The 19,867-nt window shown below is 40.7% G+C and overlaps 1 protein-coding gene across 2 annotated transcripts; it reads right to left on the bottom strand.

Annotated features, from left to right (window-relative positions):
* Window positions 1-1,702: 1,702 nt before the first annotated feature.
* Window positions 1,703-19,637, bottom strand: nags (N-acetylglutamate synthase). Of its 2 annotated transcripts, XM_042087873.1 has the most exons (9): window positions 19,107-19,637; window positions 17,538-17,800; window positions 17,103-17,319; window positions 16,291-16,471; window positions 15,070-15,109; window positions 14,701-14,832; window positions 13,670-13,852; window positions 2,316-2,449; window positions 1,703-2,284 (listed from the first exon to the last, which is right to left on the bottom strand). In XM_042087873.1, exons 1-9 carry the CDS (start codon window positions 19,470-19,472, stop codon window positions 2,223-2,225), a joined length of 1,578 nt encoding a protein of 525 aa, XP_041943807.1. In that variant the 5' UTR covers window positions 19,473-19,637; the 3' UTR covers window positions 1,703-2,222. The 2 variants fall into 2 exon arrangements, with proteins under 2 accessions (XP_041943807.1, XP_041943808.1); XM_042087874.1 differs by having other exon boundaries at window positions 1,703-2,449.
* Between the last annotated feature and the right edge of the window lie 230 nt (window positions 19,638-19,867).

The following is a 19,867-nucleotide window of genomic DNA, read 5'->3' as shown; positions in this document are numbered from 1 at the left end:
ACCAATGTGCAAATCAGAAAATGTGTTGAAGCTATGGTTACATAGTGTTTAAGGTAGGCCTATGCTATACAAGACATTTAGGTATTGGGCTAAGCATTCTTTTTTAGTGTGTAGGCAATGGGCAAAACATGCTATTCGAGTTCCTGGAGACAATAAAACCTGTTTTACCAGTTTTATAGTAGCCTTATCAGTATTGGTATGGTCCTACATCAATAAATATCAAGTTTTGGATTTCAAGCCAACCTTTTTCACATTCCCAGAAAGCATGTAAAAGAGTATCATTGTGAGAGCCACATTTTACACACAAAGTAGAAGAATAGGAATCAAGTGTATGTATGTTAGATTTGGTATAATATATTCTTGTCTTAACCTGTAGTTTATACAATAAGCTTTTCATTGGTGGTAATATCATTGGTTAGATTTAGACCGTCTTTCCATTTTATTTGTATCTTTGATATGAGGATCCTTATTCCAGCCTTCATATATATTTTTAATGAGTAATTATTCACCTGTGCCTCAACCAAATACTTATAAACATTATCAGTTTCTTTTTCTCTCCAGTAGGCTATTGTTGTTGATTCAGTATTATATTTTACCACAAAATTCTATTATATCAAACTTTTTAATAATATTTTGTAAATATCTAAATATTTCATTGGGCCTATGTGTTTTTACATTTATTTCTGACATTTCTGTCCTAACAGGATGCGATGCGAGCAAACATTAGCGATAAAAATCCGTTATTACATCACCCTGTTTTCAATTGGAATGTCCTGACTGCATCAATGCGAGCAGCATCGCGACTTTTTCAGAGAGTTTGTCGGACGCCCCGTTTCTATTTTCTTTCTGTCACTCACGTTGCTCTGCTATTTTGAATGAGAAATATGCTGCAATAGAAGGGCATATTTAGGATTCAGTGTAGACAGTTGCTCGCCCGATTGACATACTGACATAGTGTCAACTGTTCAAAGATCAAGATTTGGTTTTTCACCTCAGTCACTGTAAATGTGGATATGAAGATAAACCATACCTCAATCTAACCTAGCATCTGCAGGACTTGAAGAGACTGAGCCTCAGTTTTCAATTCAAGATGACCACCATCTAGGGATTTGCCACATTTTGCATGTTTTTGTTAAAACTTTCCATGATAAAATCAAGGTTACGTTAGGCAACATTAAAGTTACTTGTGAGAGAACATAATGATGTTAATGGATTTTTTTTTTTTTAAATCACTTTGGGAACAAATTCTCCTTTAATGATGTTAGTACCTAGGTAACAGTACAAATACAAGTAACCTGCAATACAAAAGATTAGGAATTCAGCATGAGCTCTACCTGTCAAATCACGGCTATTTTAGAATATCAAATGCAACTTTACAGAGTACGCTCATATAAGAACAATGATTCCTGCATAGGAATTCCCTTTATGTTTTACTGATGCATATTTGTTTTATTTTGCCCTTTAATTTGGCAAGATCCATGGTGAATGAAATCATATCTGGATCATCCCTGCTGCTCTTGTCTTGATACAGGGATGTTCATGCATAACCCTGTCCTTCAAATACACACAAACAAAACTGATATCTGTGTAGAAAGTTCCAAAAGTATGATTAGAAAAAAAAGATTTAATAATTGTATTGCAACAGAAGTCATGAAAATTCCTACTCTTCATATCCAAATATAAAAAAAACACCCAAGCAAGCTAATGCAAACAGAATTTATTAATAGCACAAAGGGCCAGGTCATATGTCCATGCATTAGTAAACCAAGACATAAAAACCTTGCCAAGATCATTTAGTTTTCTGTGAATCTAGTGTCATTGCAGGCGAAACCTGTCAGTTTTTTTTATCCAGTTTAGTCCCTTTTTGAAAGGTCTTTTATGAGAAAAACATTTTAGCTTGGGCAAAACTGCAGTCTTTGCAGAAATACAAAACACCCCACACATGTCACACAGGTCTTGATACATGCATGGATGTTATTGCATCTGGCATTAGCACTTAAGTGTAGTGTTTTGGATGAAACACTGCAACAATATCTCATCTCCATCCTCTTAAGGGCCCAAATCTGGCCTGACAGGTACATCTGCCCCAATCTGGGGACAGGCACCAAATTACTCTCGAAGACCTGTAACTAATTAGGAATGGTTCAAATAACAGCAGGCTTTATTTAAGTGCAGGTGTCTGAAAATGATTTATGTCAACATAGTCGTTAAATGATTTGTTATTACACAGCTTGAGCCGGAAGTTTTGCGGAGAGGTGAAGAAGGTTGCCCTCTTCAGGACCCTGGCGGGGGCTCCAAAGCCATGCCTGGCTGCTCTGGGATGTAGAAGGAGTCTGGCAGTCGCTTGGCGTACTCGACCAACTCGTACGAATCCCTGATGTCCGACAGGCCGAACCAGAACACAGTCCAGCTTCCATTGACAAAGCTGCCGTCGCAGTGCTTGAAGTACCTGAGGAAGTTGGGGAAAGACATGTGCAAGATAAGAAGAATGGAGGGAGATGGAGAAAAGAGAAAGAAGAAAGAAAGTGCCTCTGTACAGTTATACAAAGCAAAGATCTGCCCCTTGTAGTAAACAAGGGTGAAACAAAATCGCTTAACTTTAACAGTAATTTCTAAGTAATTGCTGTAGCTGTGCAGCCAGATGATACAATCAAGGGTAACGTCCAGGCTTCCGTGAAAAATAGGATTTTATTAGGTTGAGGCAACAAGAGAGTAGTAGGATGACAATTTTCTTAAAGGCTACTCTGAATAGCAGAACAATTCGTTTACTGTCTATGGAGAAAGACCGAGCGGCTCTGAAAGCCATTGCACACAGAAAGAGATTTATCATCCCATTATTGCATCATTACCTAAAGGTGCTCGAAACAATGTTACATGGTTTCTAAGCTAAAACATTTTTTGTCACATATTGCAAACATCCGCTAGCTGCCTGTGCCCTGAATACACTGTAAAAACGTCATGTGAAGGGTTTTCCCAGATCGCATCAGATATTCAAACCAAAACAACTACCCCCTAGAAGCATTTTTTAACTAGACACATCACATCCGTTTGTGTTCCTTTCCTCACCCCATGCTACCTTATATGCCTGCCCAGCTTGCATCATCATGCCCCCCCCCCCTCCACTCTAAATGCAAATACTCACAAAAAAATACATTTCTGGTCTGCTTTCTGACTATGCCTTTGTGTGGCTATATTACCATGGCTCCATGTGATATTGTAAACAATATTCAAACCAAAACAACTGCATCCATATTCTACTGTTCTTCATACTATTCATCCTGCACACACATATTCTTACTACTCTTATAATGTTACTGTTTTTGCACTACAATGGCACACTGCACATAGCTGTACATACTGTATGGTTCATACTGAATATCCATATTTATTCTGTTTTCTTGTAATGTATTCTGTTAATACACTGTATATATCTATATTATGTACTATTATAATGTTACTGCTACTACATTGCACATATCTGTACATGTTCATACATTGTTCATATTACATAGCCATATTTATTCTGCTCTTATAAGGTAACTGCTAATACACTGCACATATTTATATTTATATTACTCTAAACCACCTTCTGTAACCAACTGTATACTACTCTCTACACTGCACAATATTTCTTGTCCTGTCTATACTTTGTATGTCACATTGCACTTTTCTGCTTTTTTGCACTTCTGGTTAGACGTAAACTGCATTTTGTTGTCTTTGTATTTGTACTCTCTGCACAATGACAATAAAGTTGAATCTAATCTAATATAATCCTATAGAACAGTGGTCCCCAAACTTTTTCTTCAGAGGCCCAGCTCACTATGCTTGGTTCTAAGAGAGGGCCAGAGACTCGGAGTATGTCAGTATCCATAAATAGCTTAATGCTGTGAACAACAGCAGTCTACCTTAGTTCAATATTAATCCATTACATTTAATCATAGGCTATTGCAATCTCATACCATTGTTAGCTGTGTTTATTTTATATTTCCATCATGTCATATCAATAAAAAATGCAATAGCTCAAATGAAATAATACTAATAAAAAAGACCTTAACATTCACAAAAGTACATTGGTAACACTTTACGGTAAGGGTACATGAATTATTATGAATCATGATACATTACTTCATTCCTTTATATCTTATGAATCATCAGGAATTGACATGAGTTCAAAGTCTCTCATTTATGACCTCAACAACTAAATCAATTAAAGCATTAGGAACAGTGGATACATCATTATGATTTATGATTTCTTAAGCATAATCATCATGATTACATGAATTTAAGGTTAATTACTCATGACTTCATCATGTTTGTGGCCCCTCAACTAAACTGTGAACACGGGGCAGCCGTGGCCTACTGGTTAGGGCAGTGTTTCCCCCAACCTTTTTTCCTTGAAGGCCCCCCTTCTAAGTCTAAGACAAGCCAGGAACCCCCTACCCCGAACTCCTACCCGCATACACACACAAAAAGAATAAAGTGATTAATTACAAACTTATAATTCAGAGGTAATAAATAGCTACATGAATTTAAATGTGGAACAAAAATATGTTTTAAGTTGGATACAGAATTTTGATTATCCAATTGGGTGTGTTGGTAACGCTTTAGAATAACATGTGCTTATTAGGTATTAACAGTGCATAATAAGCAGTTAACAATTTATTACTAACAGTTAGTTAACTGTTGTTATCCTTTAATAACATTAACTAACGGTTAACATGCCGCTTGTAAGTGTTAATAAGCAGCCTTTTAAGTGACTTACAAGCATATTTGTTAACAGCTAACATGCAGCTTGTAAGTGTTAACAAGCAGCTTGTTAATGCTTGTTAATGTTGTATAAGACAAAGAGGTGGATAACTATTATATGCTATATAACGCTTATAAGACCTTTCTTATTTATTTGTAGTAAATTTTGCAGCCCCCCAATCTAAAGCGAGGACCATGTAGCCTATAGCTCCACAAGCCCAACCTTCTATCTCTACTGCATCTATCTGTCTAGCTTGGTTTAGCTGTGCGAAATGCACCTTCAAAATTGCTGCAGTGAGCAGGAATTGAACCCTGGTCTCCTGAGTCATAGAGTGATTTGCTACTAACTGAGCTAAACTAGGCTACTTTACTGTAACAGTATTGATGAAATTGTTCATTTTGTTCACAGCTATGCGCTGACAAGTGACTAGCAGTTGAGGAGCTTTGCTTAAACTTAATATACTGTTGCAAGTTCACTTGAGTATAAACTATCCACTTTAACTAATGTCAGTAATGTTGTCATTTTAAAGAAATTACACTTCTCCATTTAAAATGTTACCTTAGATAGGCGGCTAGCTAATTCGCTAGCAACTGGACAGTAACTGACAGTAGCATGGTCTGATATTAACTTATTTTGTTTACAAATTTTCCCCAAAAACCCTCAACAAATCCAGAAAGACATAATGACCAATTTTTGGTAAAATTCCACAAGTCTCCCATTGACATTGATGCAGCAACAGACCACAAATGTTCGCCTCTGTTCAAGGCAAAGGTTTCAAATCGATCGCGAACATTCGCCTATGTTTGCGACATTGAACGCACCCACTTGTCGTCTTTAACTCTCGGTTGCTATGTAACCAAACTATAAACAAAGCTGGCATAATATCAAAGATCCTTGATTAACCCCCTCTGATAATATCTTTAGACTGCTGACAAACTGACTGTTCACTGAACAAATATTATGGAAATTAAACGCCACTTTTTTTTTTTATCAGAAACATATTTGTAAAAGGTATAATGATATGATCTAGAACATTAACAGAATATAGAATCAAGATGATCATTACATTCAAAGACAGGAACGTGGCTCAGTCAGTAGCACTTCACTCTTTGCCACAGGAGACCGGGGTTCAATTCCTGCTCGCTGCAGCAATTTTGAAGGTGCATTTCTCACAGCTTAAACAAACTAGATAGATGCAGTAGATATATAGAGATAGAAGGTTGGGCTTGTAGAATAGGCTACATGGTCCTCGCTTTAGATTGGGGGGCTGCAAAATGTACTACAAATAGGTAAGAAAGGTCTTATAAGCGTATTAGTTATCCACCTCTTTGTCTTATACACCATTAACAAGCAGCTTGTTAACACTTACAAGCTGCATGTTAACTGTTAACAAATATGCTTGTAAGTAACTTAAAAAGCTGCATGTTAACCGTTAGTTAATGTTATTAAAGGATAACAACAGTTAACTAACTGTTAGTAATGAATTGTTAACTGCTTATTATGCACTGTTAATACATAATAAGCACATGTTATTCTAAAGCGTTACCGGTGTGTTATTGGGATTTTATACATTTAATGTGCGCAGATATAATTTTGGTACCCTTACAATAGGGCTGTCAATCTTCTTCCATAACCCAATTCGAATTTCATTCATTATTATTTTTAATAATCAAATTATATTTGAATATTTAATGCTCAAATTTTGCCAGTTATATCACTATGTAATGTGAGTAACGCAATCAGAAGAGTATATATACCGATACAATGGTTGTTATCTTGATCTCATTGCTTGCATTTTAACTGTTCACATAGTGGATGTGCTGCATGTGCATAACGCACAGTGACAACAGTACAGTGGTTGTTCATGGGAACTTCCCTTCTTTGCAAATTGCCAGTTTGTCAGAGAATTAATGGATGAACTTGACATGACAAAGTCATAACCTTATAAACTACAGTTAAGCCAAGGGGACTATCAGTTTCGTAAACAAACATCATCCCCAGGCCCCCTCACTAGGTGTGAATCTACCGATGCTACTAGGGGGCACTCTGTTGAAGGTCAAAGAACCTTTTTTAGAGAAAGTTACTGAGCCAGTGCTGACTGTATAGGTTGGTGTCAGGATCTGGCCGGGACTGTTGGAGTTTGTGCCACCCTGGTGGCCATTTTGTGTATTGTCCTGTGTTTGTTTTTACCTGTTCCCCATGTGCCTTGTGTTACCTGCCGGTCACCTGTCTTTGTCTCCGCCCCATCTCCTTATTTGGTCTGTGCTTCCTGTCTTGTGAGTTTTCCCTCCATTTCTGCCTCCTCACCTGTTCCCTGTTATTGTCTCGTTGGTTTCGTCCAGTCCTCTGTCTTTCTGTTAATTGGTATGTGTATTTCTACCCTCTTGTTTCTGTTCCTTGTCGGATCGTCTCTCTGTTTGTCTAAGTCAAAGTCCCGTAAGTAAGAAAGTCTTTAAATGTAAAGTTCATGTTAAAAATAAATTCTGTTTTGTCCGTAATTCTGCCTGTTGGAGTCTTGCACTTGGGTCCGCCTGCACAACCCTGACAGGTTGGACAGAATGGTGCTAATACGTCACAGGTTATAAAACAAAAGCACAACTGGTACGCATGAATTGACCATAATTGTGAATGGCCACCAAGGTATACTACAGGTCATTTAATAATCCTTTGCTTTATGTATGTACACAATACAGTATGTTTATGCAATAGTTGTTCTACCATTGCTATAGCTATTATGTTTTGCCGAGGAGAGATCTGACCCACAAGTTGTTCAAACATATATCATATCAAACATATCTTGAATTTCCCCTTGGGGATCAATAAACTAATTCTCAGTGGACAATAAATGACAAAAGCTAACTTTTAAACTTTTAAACCACACACCCACGCCCATACCACTACTACTTTATTGAATGCCTCTATGTTTGATGACACCAAATTAGCAAGTATTTCCCGATTGGGGAAAAGTTTGCTTTCTTTTTTTCTATCGGCCTGCGATTCCATGAACCATTATGCCTATCAGAGAAGTGACAAAAGCACCAGACATAGCCAAGAGGAGGGAGGTAAAAACCTAATTCTTGCCTGCTTTAGCTGTGCGGTTCTTCGTCCTCGGACCGTTTACCTACCCAGCTTGTCAGGGTGTATCTTAATCAGATGTGCACTCAGGCTGCTCGCTGCTACGACATAATCTAGATTGGCTAATTGTTATTTTTCCGTTTTCTGATGGAAATCCAAAAACGTTCCACACATCACTGAAATGGTCAGGAGTGGTGATCTCCGTGGGTGCATCGCTTCTGCCATATTTAGATTAGACGTGACAAAAGCATTTAGTTCACATATTCGCTAAAGTTAGCCAACAAATAAAAAAACTCCCCAAAACACCACATTCGAATAGTAATTTCCAAATTCGAATAATACGATTTATATTCGACTTTAGAAATTCATTCCAACAGCCCTATTTTACATTGTGCGGACCCCCTGCAATCTCTGGCGACCCCAGGTTGGGAACCACTGGGATAGGGGTTCGGGCATGTAACCGTGTGCCGGTTCGAACCCCAACCCAGTAGAAAAAATGTGGGCGGGGGCAGTGGTTGAGCACTGCTCTCCTATGCCCACATCCACGGCTGAAGTGCCCTTGAGCAAGGCACCTAACCCCTCACTGCTCCCTGAGCGCCGCTGTAGCAAGGCAGCTCACTGCTCCGGGTTAGTGTGTGCTTCACCTCACTGTGTGCTCTGTGTGTTCACTAATTCACGGATGGGATAAATACAGAGACCAAATTCCTTGTATACGCAAGTATACTTGGCCTAGAAACCTGATTTTACACAAAATGGCATGTGTTTAGAGAACTGCACAAGTCAGAATCTGAACAGTGATGACCACATGTTTGGCAGAAAAAGACATCACGATCATTACGATTTATTAAGAATGATGTGCCCTCCGTACTTAATGCTTTAGTTGATGTGTTGTTCATGTATGAGGTCACGGATGACAGACTATGAACTCATATAAAGTCCTGATGATTCATAAGAAAAGGATGTAAAGTAAATTCATGATAATTCATGTCATGTACCCTTACCGTAAAGTGTAACCAGTATATTTTATTTAAGATTTGTGAAATCTGTGTGCATACACAGCTCAAGTTGTGAACAAGCAATATACTACAATTAATTTAAAGTTCTCAAACTATCAGAGTTTTATAAAGTGCTGGAAAAAACATCTAAAATGACCACCATTCTAACTTTCATTCTCCTGGTGAGAACTGTGTGAACTCTGCTGTCTTATGAACATTTGAACGAGTGAGTAAAAAATAGAAATTAGCTACAATAACCTCCCTGAATAACTATCGCCCAATTGCCTTGACACCCATAGTCATGAAGTGCTTTGAGCGAGCTGTCCAAAACACATAAAAAGCTAAATCCCCTCTTTTTTGGACCAACACCAGTTTGCCTATCGAGCAAACAGATCAACCGAGGATAATGTTTCACTGGCCCTCCACACTGCAATGTCACATCTTGAGCAGCAGAACAGCTATATGCGCATGCTGTTTGTGGACTACAGCTCCGCCTTCAACACCATCCTCCCCAATAGACCTCTGAAGTTCGCCTACAAAAAAGAACCAAAACGGCCATCTTTGCCCATATAAGGAGATCCGGTTGTTAATTGAAGCTAACTACCTTTGGCAAGTTGCATTGCAGGTTAGCTCTGGGGTAGCAAAAATCTAAGTGTCCCGCCTTCACGTACCGGAGATCACAGTATCCACTCGAAGGCAGAGGACAAAAGTGTGTTCAGGAAAATGTCTGCATTTCAGACTTTTTCTTCCCCGCTAGAGTTTAACAGGTGCGATAATTCAAAATCCCCATGTTATTTTCCCATAGGAAAAATCGCCAGATACCGGATGTCAAAGATGGCTGCTTTTTTGTAGGTGAACTTCAGAGGTCTATAGCTTGGCTGTCAAACTCAATAATCTTGGAATCAATAGAGTGGTGAAGTCCCGCCCCTTCTACTTCCGGTCCATGGGACCTATCTTTCAAAAAATTATGAACGGGAGTTAATGGAGAGATAAATTATTTTTTGGTCCAGTTTGAATTGTGCCACAAATTTCACATATGATGTGTGTGAATTTAAAAGATAATTTTTCACGTCAAGAAAGTACTGTTGTTCGATAGACTTCAAAAGTTATGTTGGTTTTGTGCGAATCCACTCAGTGGACTACATCTCTCATCTCGAACGATGTACGTCACCAACGTAATGAAACGATAAGAGCTGTTATGCTAGTTAACGGTTGCATCTTGCTGCCTGCTATGTCACTTAACAGTATGTAATGTACAGTCTATGGACGAATACAACTTACCTGATGTGTTTAATCCTCTGATTCATGGTATTTTCTTCGGCAAGGAAAGCCCAATTAAGACCTGTTGCTGGTATGCTTGTACAATCTAGTGTGGCTGTGAATGAGCGAATGTCACTAGCGCGACTGATGGGTTTGTAGTCGTTGGAATTACGATCTTTCACAATGTTGTAATTCAATAGTTACGAAACAAACTGCAAATGTCTTTACATGAAAAATTGTCTTTAAAATAATTTCTTTTTCGCCATAGACTGCTGTTCAAATTTTTTTGAAAGATAGGTCCCATGGAGGAAAACGGAAGGGGCGGGACTTCACCACTCTATTCTCATCTGTGCAACTGGGTCCTAGACTTCCGGACCAACAGACCACAAACAGTGTGCATGGGTAAGCACTAGGGGTGTAAAGATTAACCGATACGTATCGGTATCCGTTTTTAACGTGTAAGATACGGCTACATCGATACGTGAAGCCCCGTATCGGAAAAAAACTGAAATTAACCGGTCGTTATATCGATTTACTTGTTATGAATCGGTGCACAACCTTTTCTGCTCGCTCAGACGCTCATTTACATTCCAAGCACCGCGTTCACCCCACTTCTGGTATTAAAACTATACGTGGCACGGTAATTTTGGTTACATTCATTGCCCAAAGTTGTCAAATGACCTCATTACCCATACATCTATTGCAACTTAAGCATGTCACAACTTGCACTCGGTCGGCTTTTGTTTTTCGAAATCCAGAGCAAAATTATGAACTTATAGCATTCCTAAACAGCAACGATAGTCTGTAGAGTAGCCTTACCTTTGATGAAGGGATTTCCTTAATGTTAAATAATAATTTGGCCCTTGCTGCTAAAACGATGCATAAATTATTAGCCAATGATTTTGTTCATATTCACTCAGACTTGTGGCATTTTAGGTTTCTGCATTAGGTCTACTGTTGGAACAAAATAAGCCCTGAGAGTTCATTGATTTGCAGGCATATTTTATTCTTGTAGGGTAGGCTAGGCCTATATGAGAAAAGGCCAAGAGTGTCTTAAGCACCGTTTTATTTTATTTCGGTATCGTCTTACCTCAACAAGGCTACAGCTCCATGAAAACAATCAGATATAACTATAAAATCTGTAAAGTCTATAAAAATGTATTAAAACTATACGTGGCACGGTAATTTTGGTTACATTCATTGCCCAAAGTTGTCAAATGACCTCATTACCCATACATCTATTGCAACTTAAGCATGTCACAACTTGCACTCGGTCGGCTTTTGTTTTTCGAAATCCAGAGCAAAATTATGAACTTATAGCATTCCTAAACAGCAACGATAGTCTGTAGAGTAGCCTTACCTTTGATGAAGGGATTTCCTTAATGTTAAATAATAATTTGGCCCTTGCTGCTAAAACGATGCATAAATTATTAGCCAATGATTTTGTTCATATTCACTCAGACTTGTGGCATTTTAGGTTTCTGCATTAGGTCTACTGTCAATGGAGAGTTCATTGATTTGCAGGCCTATTTTATTCTTGTAGAATAGGCTAGGCCTATATGAGAAAAGGCCAAGAGTGTCTTAAGCACCGTTTTATTTTATTTCGGTATCGTCTTACCTCAACAAGGCTACAGCTCCATGAAAACAATCAGATATAACTATATTTTTCATTTCAATACAGTATATGAAACAAACCTCAGTTTAGATAATAATATTCACACATTTTGTTGCCTAATTGACAACCATGATAATTGATAATATAAAATGAATGTGCACCTTGAGCAAATTATAAAAAATCTTTCAGAATGCTTTCCATTCTTGAACTGCATCGAATCGCACTGAATCGTTTTTTTTAAACATGTATCTTTTCTTGTATCGAATCGTGCCCATGTATCTAGATGCGAATCGTATCGTCTTTTACATGAGAGATTCACACCCCTAGTAAGCACCTCTCCTCCTCCATAACACTAAGCGCTGCGGTGTTTCCCACAGAATTGGATTCAATTTGTGGCGGTAGCTGACTTGGACAAGGGGGGGGGGGGGCGCGGGCGATCTTAAGATCACCTTGGTAGTGTATAGGTCTAATTGAGTGCCTGTCACTTTAAGACGTTTGAGGGAACCCTTGCAATTGTAACACAGTTGAAAGGCTGCTGATGTGTGGATGCAATTCATAATGTTTTCTACATAGTTAAAATAAAGGTTCACTTACTTCTCCTTGGGACAAGCACTTTTGAATTTTGGAAAACACTTTTCCATTTACATCGGGATTTTGCAAACATTCAGTGTCAGAGTCAATAAAAATGAGCCCTTCAACGAAATTGACAAGCAGCTGTAAGTAGGCTAAGCATGCTAAATTCGACATCCAAACAGTATTCTAACGTTAGCTTTGAGTCACAAATAAGCAACAATGTATAAGCAACAATGATAAGGAGGCCTACAGGAGGGAGGTGGAAAACCTAGTGGAATGGAGTCAAAATAACAGTCTGGTTCTCAACTCTAGGAAAATGAAAGAACTTATCCTGGACTTCAGGAGGCTTAGAAAAAATGGTTACAATCCCATCAGCATTAACGGTGAGGAGGTGGAGATGGTTCACACCTTTAAGTACCTGGGAGTACAACTCAGCTGTGGCCTGACATGGTCTAACAACACCAAAGCCATGGCAAAGAAGGGCCACCAGAGGATGGTACTTCCTAAGGTGCCTGAGGAAGGCCCAACTCCAGCAACAACTCCTAATCAACTTCAACAGATGTACCATTGAGTCTATCATCACATACTTGGTATCCTGGCTGTACCGTGGACAACAAGCAGGCCTTACAACGCATCATAACTACAGCACAGAAAATGTTCATGCCTCTCTTCACCCTTGTGCCATCTGGCAGGCGCTAGAGAGCACTCTATGCCCGCACCAGCAGGCTAAGGAACAGTTTTTATCCACATGCAGTTGCACTGATGAACGCACTCCACCTCCTCTGCCCCCCACCACCCCAACCTCTGTACTAGTGTAAACACATTAGTGTGTAACACTGCAAACTATTTTTAAGTGTAATTTGCATATCATGTGCAGCTATCTATTTATGTATGACTTATTTAACTTGACTAACTTATTTTATGTATTTTAGTCTTTTTTAGCTCATCTGTGGGCATCTCAGGTTTGTTCCAAACAATGTCTCGTTGTATCTGTGTGCAATGACAATAAAGTCTATAGAATCTATCTATAGGATCTATCTAGAGAATCGTTTTAGGCCATTCTGAATGCATCAGTGTGAAAACATTAGGATATCATTAGAAAGTATTTTGCTTGATGTTTAGGAATGGACAACTAACCATTTCTGATCTAAATGGCAAATCAAGAATTGATTGACTAATCTCTTGTAGGTCCTGCACACAGTGCAGTGTGACAAACATCCAGTATATTAGCATCATAGAGTTATAGCATAGTTGATTAATAGCAGTCGCAGATCGACCCACTTTCACCAAAACATTGTTTTTTCCTGTCTTCATGGATTTTTAAATTTTTTTTGCAGCCGCTTAGTTCACTTATGCCTCGAGCCAGCTCTGTGCCCCAGCCTACAGTATACACTGCCCACTCACCAGGGGTTAATGTGGTTGGTGGCCCGGGACCTCCAAAAAAGCTTGCCCAGGTCCTGGCAAATGCACTCCCACAGGATTTGGCTGGTGCCCTGGCCCTGCTTGCTGCTGCTCACCACAAACTTGTCCAGGTAGGGTGTGCCACTGCTCACACTCTCCGTGGTGATGATCGCTGCTGCGCTGTACCTGGCAGGGCAGCAATGTGTGGGTTAAATGGCCACTCAAAGAGGTGAGAAGGTTGTGAAGGCACTTCCCGTAGAGGTGAGCTGGTACTTTACTGACTTTGTGTAATCATCAAGAAGAAAACTGGGTGCTGGGTTCCGTCCACTTTACTTGAGTTAAAAGAAATTACTTTAATGCAGTTCAATTTCTCGCAGTATAGTAAAGGGTGGCCAGAAGAGATGTGATGAGAGAGAGTTGGCTATGACTATGCTAAAAAAGGCAGTTTGGCAGTTTGCAAACGGAGTGCATTACCACCACCATCTGCTGGACTGAGGTGTAATGGCAAGTGTACCCTTTAGCGTCGTAATGGCCACTAGGTGAATAAGGCGAATTGACCCCTTCACGGTCCACGTCACAGGCAAATGCACGTGCATATCGGGGTCAGAAAGCTCTCCATCATCTTTTCACCATCTTTTCACGTGTATATACACACTGGGCTTGTCAACTAGATAGCTGTATATGGAGGGCCAATGAATCTCTGGCCACCTGCTAACGTCATCTACCCATTATGTTATAAGCACAGGATCAGGCAGACAATTGCCATAAGCTAAGACTAATTTATTAAGGAGTTGTTCGTGGTCCTGGGGTGACAATGACAGTGGATACCTTGACAGCTCAATGTGCTGGTCTATTAGCTGCGGTATTTTTCTGACTCCATGCTGTGCACGCACCCAACCTAGCCTCTGGATGTTTAAAAACATTGAAGGGGTCTATAGGATGCAGTAATGTCAATGTATTTATAGAGCTGTGTCAACTGTGTCACACAGCGAAAGGCGACGTTATACTCAGAGCTTGCAAAGGCTCAGGCTTACCCCTCCGACAGGTAGATGGAATGCAAGCGTCCCTTCAGCGATGCTATGTAATCCTCTTTTAGTGTCTTTCCAAATGACTTGTTGATGAGGACGAGGAGGCGGTTCATGTCAATGTCATCCAGGCTGCTGAACCTGTGCCACAGAGATACCAAACATTTGTATCATATCTGACATAAGTATAAGTACAGTATTTCTTAAATAAATAAATACTTTTTTGGTGCAGCATGATCATAATCAAACTGCATGTACTGTGCAGTTTCATTTTAAGGACAGGATATACAGTACATGCACACACAGCCATCAAAAACACAGACAGACACATACACCAGTTTGGAGTAGCCCAAGAACTTGTCAGACTGTCTTACTCACTTGTGAATAGGATCTCCATTTTTAAACAGTGTTCCAGACCCTGAAATGAATCAAAGGCACATTAGAGACAGGAGAAGTGACAAAACGATATCAACCAACTGATTTGGTCAGATCCAAATTTCTGGAATTCAACCACATCTCTGAAAAAAACATTTCATAGAGAATATATCACAGCCATACACTGTAGACTACAGTTATCGGTCACAACATAAACTCACTGAGAGCTCATTGAGAGTCTGAATATGCCATTGATAACCCCTTTGGGAAAAAAGATAATCAGTTAGTTTAATGGTAGGCTACAATGTTTCAACCACTCAGACCACAAAGACCTGAGTGGTGAAAATGTTGTAGCTTACCATTAAACCGGGAGCAGACAAGACAGCGTGCGGATATCTTTTCTTTTTTCTACATATTTGCTAGTATCCAGCATCTGTGGAATTTTTACAGATGTGCATACATTGTGCAGATGCCTTTAAGGGTTTGTATTTCGGTTGCAATATGCTCAACCAATTGGAACTTCATTTAACTACACTGATGCACACCAGTAGGTCTCCCATGTTTTCTAGTCCTCATTCAAGCCTTGTATACAGTACGTATACATGCAGTATGTAATCTGATAGCATCAGGTCCCTGGGAGTCAACCAGTTCAACTTTTGGAACCCCATGCTATTTTTCGAGCCTGCTACATAGAGCAGATTTTTGTACTGTGAAATGCACACCAACTGAGATTCCCAGAGTGGGTTATGTGCCCATGCAACAGTGTACCCTCACATAGCATCTGCCATTTCCCTCACCTCTAATGGGAAGTGTGCCAGTAAAACATGTGGCCTGTGTTTAAGTCACGTTGGTGGTGCCTGGTGTGTTGGTTGATATGGTGTGTTAGTGTGTGTGTGTGTGTGTTGTATCTAAACTTGGTTTAGCAAACAAAGCTTTTCTGATAGTCAAACAATATGGTGTTCATATGAAATACTTTTCTGTCTATAAGAACCTTAATTAAAGGGTTTAATGCAGCCACATAGCAGTGGAAAATGTATAAAATCAATGTATGAATCACAGTTAAAAGTCAGGAATTTACAATAAGTATGGGACTGAGGAGTGTATGTCTCATTTTTTGGCTGAAGAGTTTGATCAGTTAGTACTGGCTGAGGTGTCGTGTGTGTGTGTGTGTGTGTGTGTGTGTGTGTGTGTGTGTGTGTGTGTGCGTGTGTGTGCGTGTCTCACCCTTGTGACTGAAAAGCTCAGTCAGGAGTGTGTTTGCGGAAGTGACCACAGCTGAAGACTCGCCGGGCAGCTGGTTCAGGAGCTGTGCGATAACACACACCTGTCGACGCTCCACTGCAGTCAACCAGGCTGCCCCCGACAACGCCGGCAAGTCACCCGGCAACGACACTGAATCCAGAACCTATAGGTGGCGGGGGGGGGGGGGGGGAGTGATTTCTTACATGAGTTATCATTTAAGCCATGCACATGTATAAATACTCATACAAACACACAACACCATACAAACATACAGAGCAAAAGAGAAATAAACAAAGAGTAGAGAAAAAGACCTGAGTCAGAGTTATTATATTATAACGTCAACACTTGAAGTTGAAAGTCTAAATAAATGGCCAGATAAGGTGAAGGAGGAGAAAGTGAGTAAAACAAGAGACAGAGAGTGAGATAGAGGGAGGGAGATGGAGGTGGCAGAGGGAAAGAGAGCATTACGTGTAGACTGGTGGCCTGAATGTGACTGGTATTAATTCCGTCTAGCCGCTTATAACCGGTACCCCTGTAATATCGCACAACTCAGGCTTGGCAGAGAAGAGCTACTCCAGATGTGTACGATAAATTTAGGTCATAGCAGGGAGTAGGTCAGTATCTAATGTGAGGTGCAATGTGCAGGCAGTGCCACTGCTATATACCCACTATCTTTCCCTCAGACACTGCACATATTTTTAGAAGCATACTCCTGACGTAACATACACACACGGTAGCTGTGACCTATATTCCACATACTTAGACTTCATAGGCTTCTCAGGCTCCTGGTTTACCTTGTGGTTTTGGCAGAAGAGGCCTCCTCTGCTGTTGAGGAACATGACCTTAAGGGGTTGCAGGGCTCGTGCCACAGCCGCGGTCACATCCACTGAGTTCAGAGCCACTGAGCGGCCCGACGGCTCCCGGCCCACCGGACACACCAACGGGATGGTGCCACAGTCCAGGCTCCACTGGAGCAGGCCAATATCCACAGTGATGGAGGAGGCACTGACACTGAGCGACAACAAACAGTTCTATTTTAAAGACAGCCTGAAGCAATATGGCACAAATTTCGTATTACCATTCTACTAATTTTTGCTTAAATTTTTCCTGTGTGTCCACACAATTGTGGATCTGACTATGAATGGCATGACCATGAAAGGAGTGTTGGCATAAATGGTGTGTGTGTGTTGTATGATGTATTACACAGGTGCGTGACATGCATGCTGTACCTGCTGTTCTGAGGCAGCTCCTGCACCTGTAGCAGGGCCTCGGCACTGAAGAAGGGCATAACGCTAGCAGAGTTTTGCTGCAGCATCTCGGTCAGAGCTTGACAACGGTGCACCAGCTCCACCCGGGGCTCGTCTCCATCCACCGGGCCACCGGACAGGAACCCCATCACCACCACCGGCTTCATATCCATCCGCTGCAGGAAGGAGAGCCCAAAGGCGAGGCTCTGCAGCATCTCACGGTTCTCGAAAACAGACTCATCCACCTGCCCAAAGCATAGGGGGGTGGTCAAGGCATGTGCTCTTGTTATCTTTGGCTGCAAATAAAGTGATTGGCCTAAAACATTACCAATAACTTGTGTTAGTGCCTTATCATGTAGCTTAAATGTTTAAACTCTCATATTTTTGGTGTGTGAAACTAGCCTGACGAGCCAGACCCACATTAAAATGTAGGGTCTGGGCACTCATCGTTCGCAGTGCTCAGTCCGAGGGGCGGGATAATCAGTTGTCTTTCAAATTCCCTCTGCACGCAATAGGACAGCGGCAGCGCTATGAGTCCCATGCGTTTCCCACCAGCGGAGCTAGTTGGCTAGTTCAAACGTTTGCCAACTTAATAAAAGCTTAACTCGTGTCACACTGTTCGCCAGTAGCAACATCCATCTTATTTGTTTTCAAGTAGCAGGGAATTCAAGCCAAACCTTGCAACTCTGCCATCAATCATTATGTTGAGTGTTCATATAGTCGTTAAGCCCACCTAACGACTATATACACGATTTCATTGGCCTGATTGAGTTTCGATTTCTGGAGCTCACAAGCCAACGGAGAGTTGCTAGACTAGCCCTGGCTGCCGCTAGGGGCGCGTCTAGATTTCTAGGCTAGTGTGAAACACTTCACTGTGTTAAAATCAGGACACATCTGGGACATACACTATCTAGTTTACATTTGGATGAATACAATGTTTTACCTCACATTGCAGTCAATCATTTAAGAAATTAACCACGCAGGTATGGAATGGTGCATGGCTGGCATATTTTCGTGAGATTTTACTTGCATCAAGACTTGGCCACACTCAGAAACTCGAGAAGTTTTATCACCATGCGAAGATACCGCTTCACGTTTAGTTTTGACCTTTTGCAAATGCCACACCGATCACCTCCATACCAGACGCTTAAACTCAAATCTGAAACCCTGGAATAGCATTTTACAAACATGAAACGACCGGTAGCCTAGGTGTTCCTTATGACCAAGATCAACTAGCCTACACCAAAATAAAGCGGCATCCCTCGTGTTCCTTGGCAGCTGTCATTTTCCTTCTCCCAAAACTGCGTAAAACTCATACGTTGTTAAAAATGACTAGCCAGCACTTTTCACTGTGTTGTAACATGATCACTGAGCTAATCTACATATTCGAGCACCCGAGCAATACTACAACTTTATAGCCTAATCACTAAGCTAATCTACATATTCGAGCACCCGAGCAATACTACAACTTTTCTGACTGCCACTTAAGTGTTCATGAATGGTTTCCCATCCCATTCATTCTTACTTGGAGACAGGCCAAAACTTACTCACCTCCAAAACAGCAAATGCAGGCGCTTGTGAAAGATTTGCTCTTTGAAACTGTCTCAGCCAGTACCGAGCTTCTCTGGGATCTCCACCTATTTCATTAAGAAATGCTTTGACGTCCCGGTAGATTAATGTACGATTTGACACACCGTGACGGTCAGACAGTGAGAGAAAACTGGGCATTTCTTGTTGAACCCAAGCCGGGGTTTTGTTGCCTCGTCCGGCAGCGTTGGCAGCCATCATTCTCCGCTGAATTTTCAGGAATCTCTGCTGGCGATTATTTTGCTGGCTCAGTGGCGAGGGTTTAGACAAAAGCTGGCCGGCCATGACCATGGCTCTGCAGCTGGACGTCCCACCATTGACTTTTGCCATGTTTAATATCAATATCAGTAACTTTAACTTCCAGGGGGCACCAGTAACCAACAGCTATTTTGACAGGAAAAAGCCAAAGGAGTGTATGAACCCAGTCACCTAACCCTAAAGCCGTGTGGTGGTCATCATTCAATGCCCAGTCTCCCGCGTTGCTGGGCGTGGCTTCGTAACGAGAGAGAGACAGAGAGAGCGCGAGAGAGAGGGTGGGTTTCTTTGCAGGTAGCTTTTTTAAAAAATAAAAAATAAAAAATATTAAGAGCAGATGGTAACGGGTTATATTTGTGTGATTAGTCTACATTTTCATAAAGTAAAAATGATTTTGAGGCTAGGCTGCCTTTTTTCCACGTGACAACAAACCAACAAAACTGCATGTCTGCCAAATTTATAGTCGATAT

Source organism: Alosa sapidissima, chromosome 3, assembly GCF_018492685.1.
Source record: "Alosa sapidissima isolate fAloSap1 chromosome 3, fAloSap1.pri, whole genome shotgun sequence".
NCBI lineage: Eukaryota > Metazoa > Chordata > Actinopteri > Clupeiformes > Clupeidae > Alosa > Alosa sapidissima.
The sequence above is the reverse complement of the archived record's forward strand: the minus strand, read 5'-3'. Positions and strand labels throughout refer to the sequence as shown.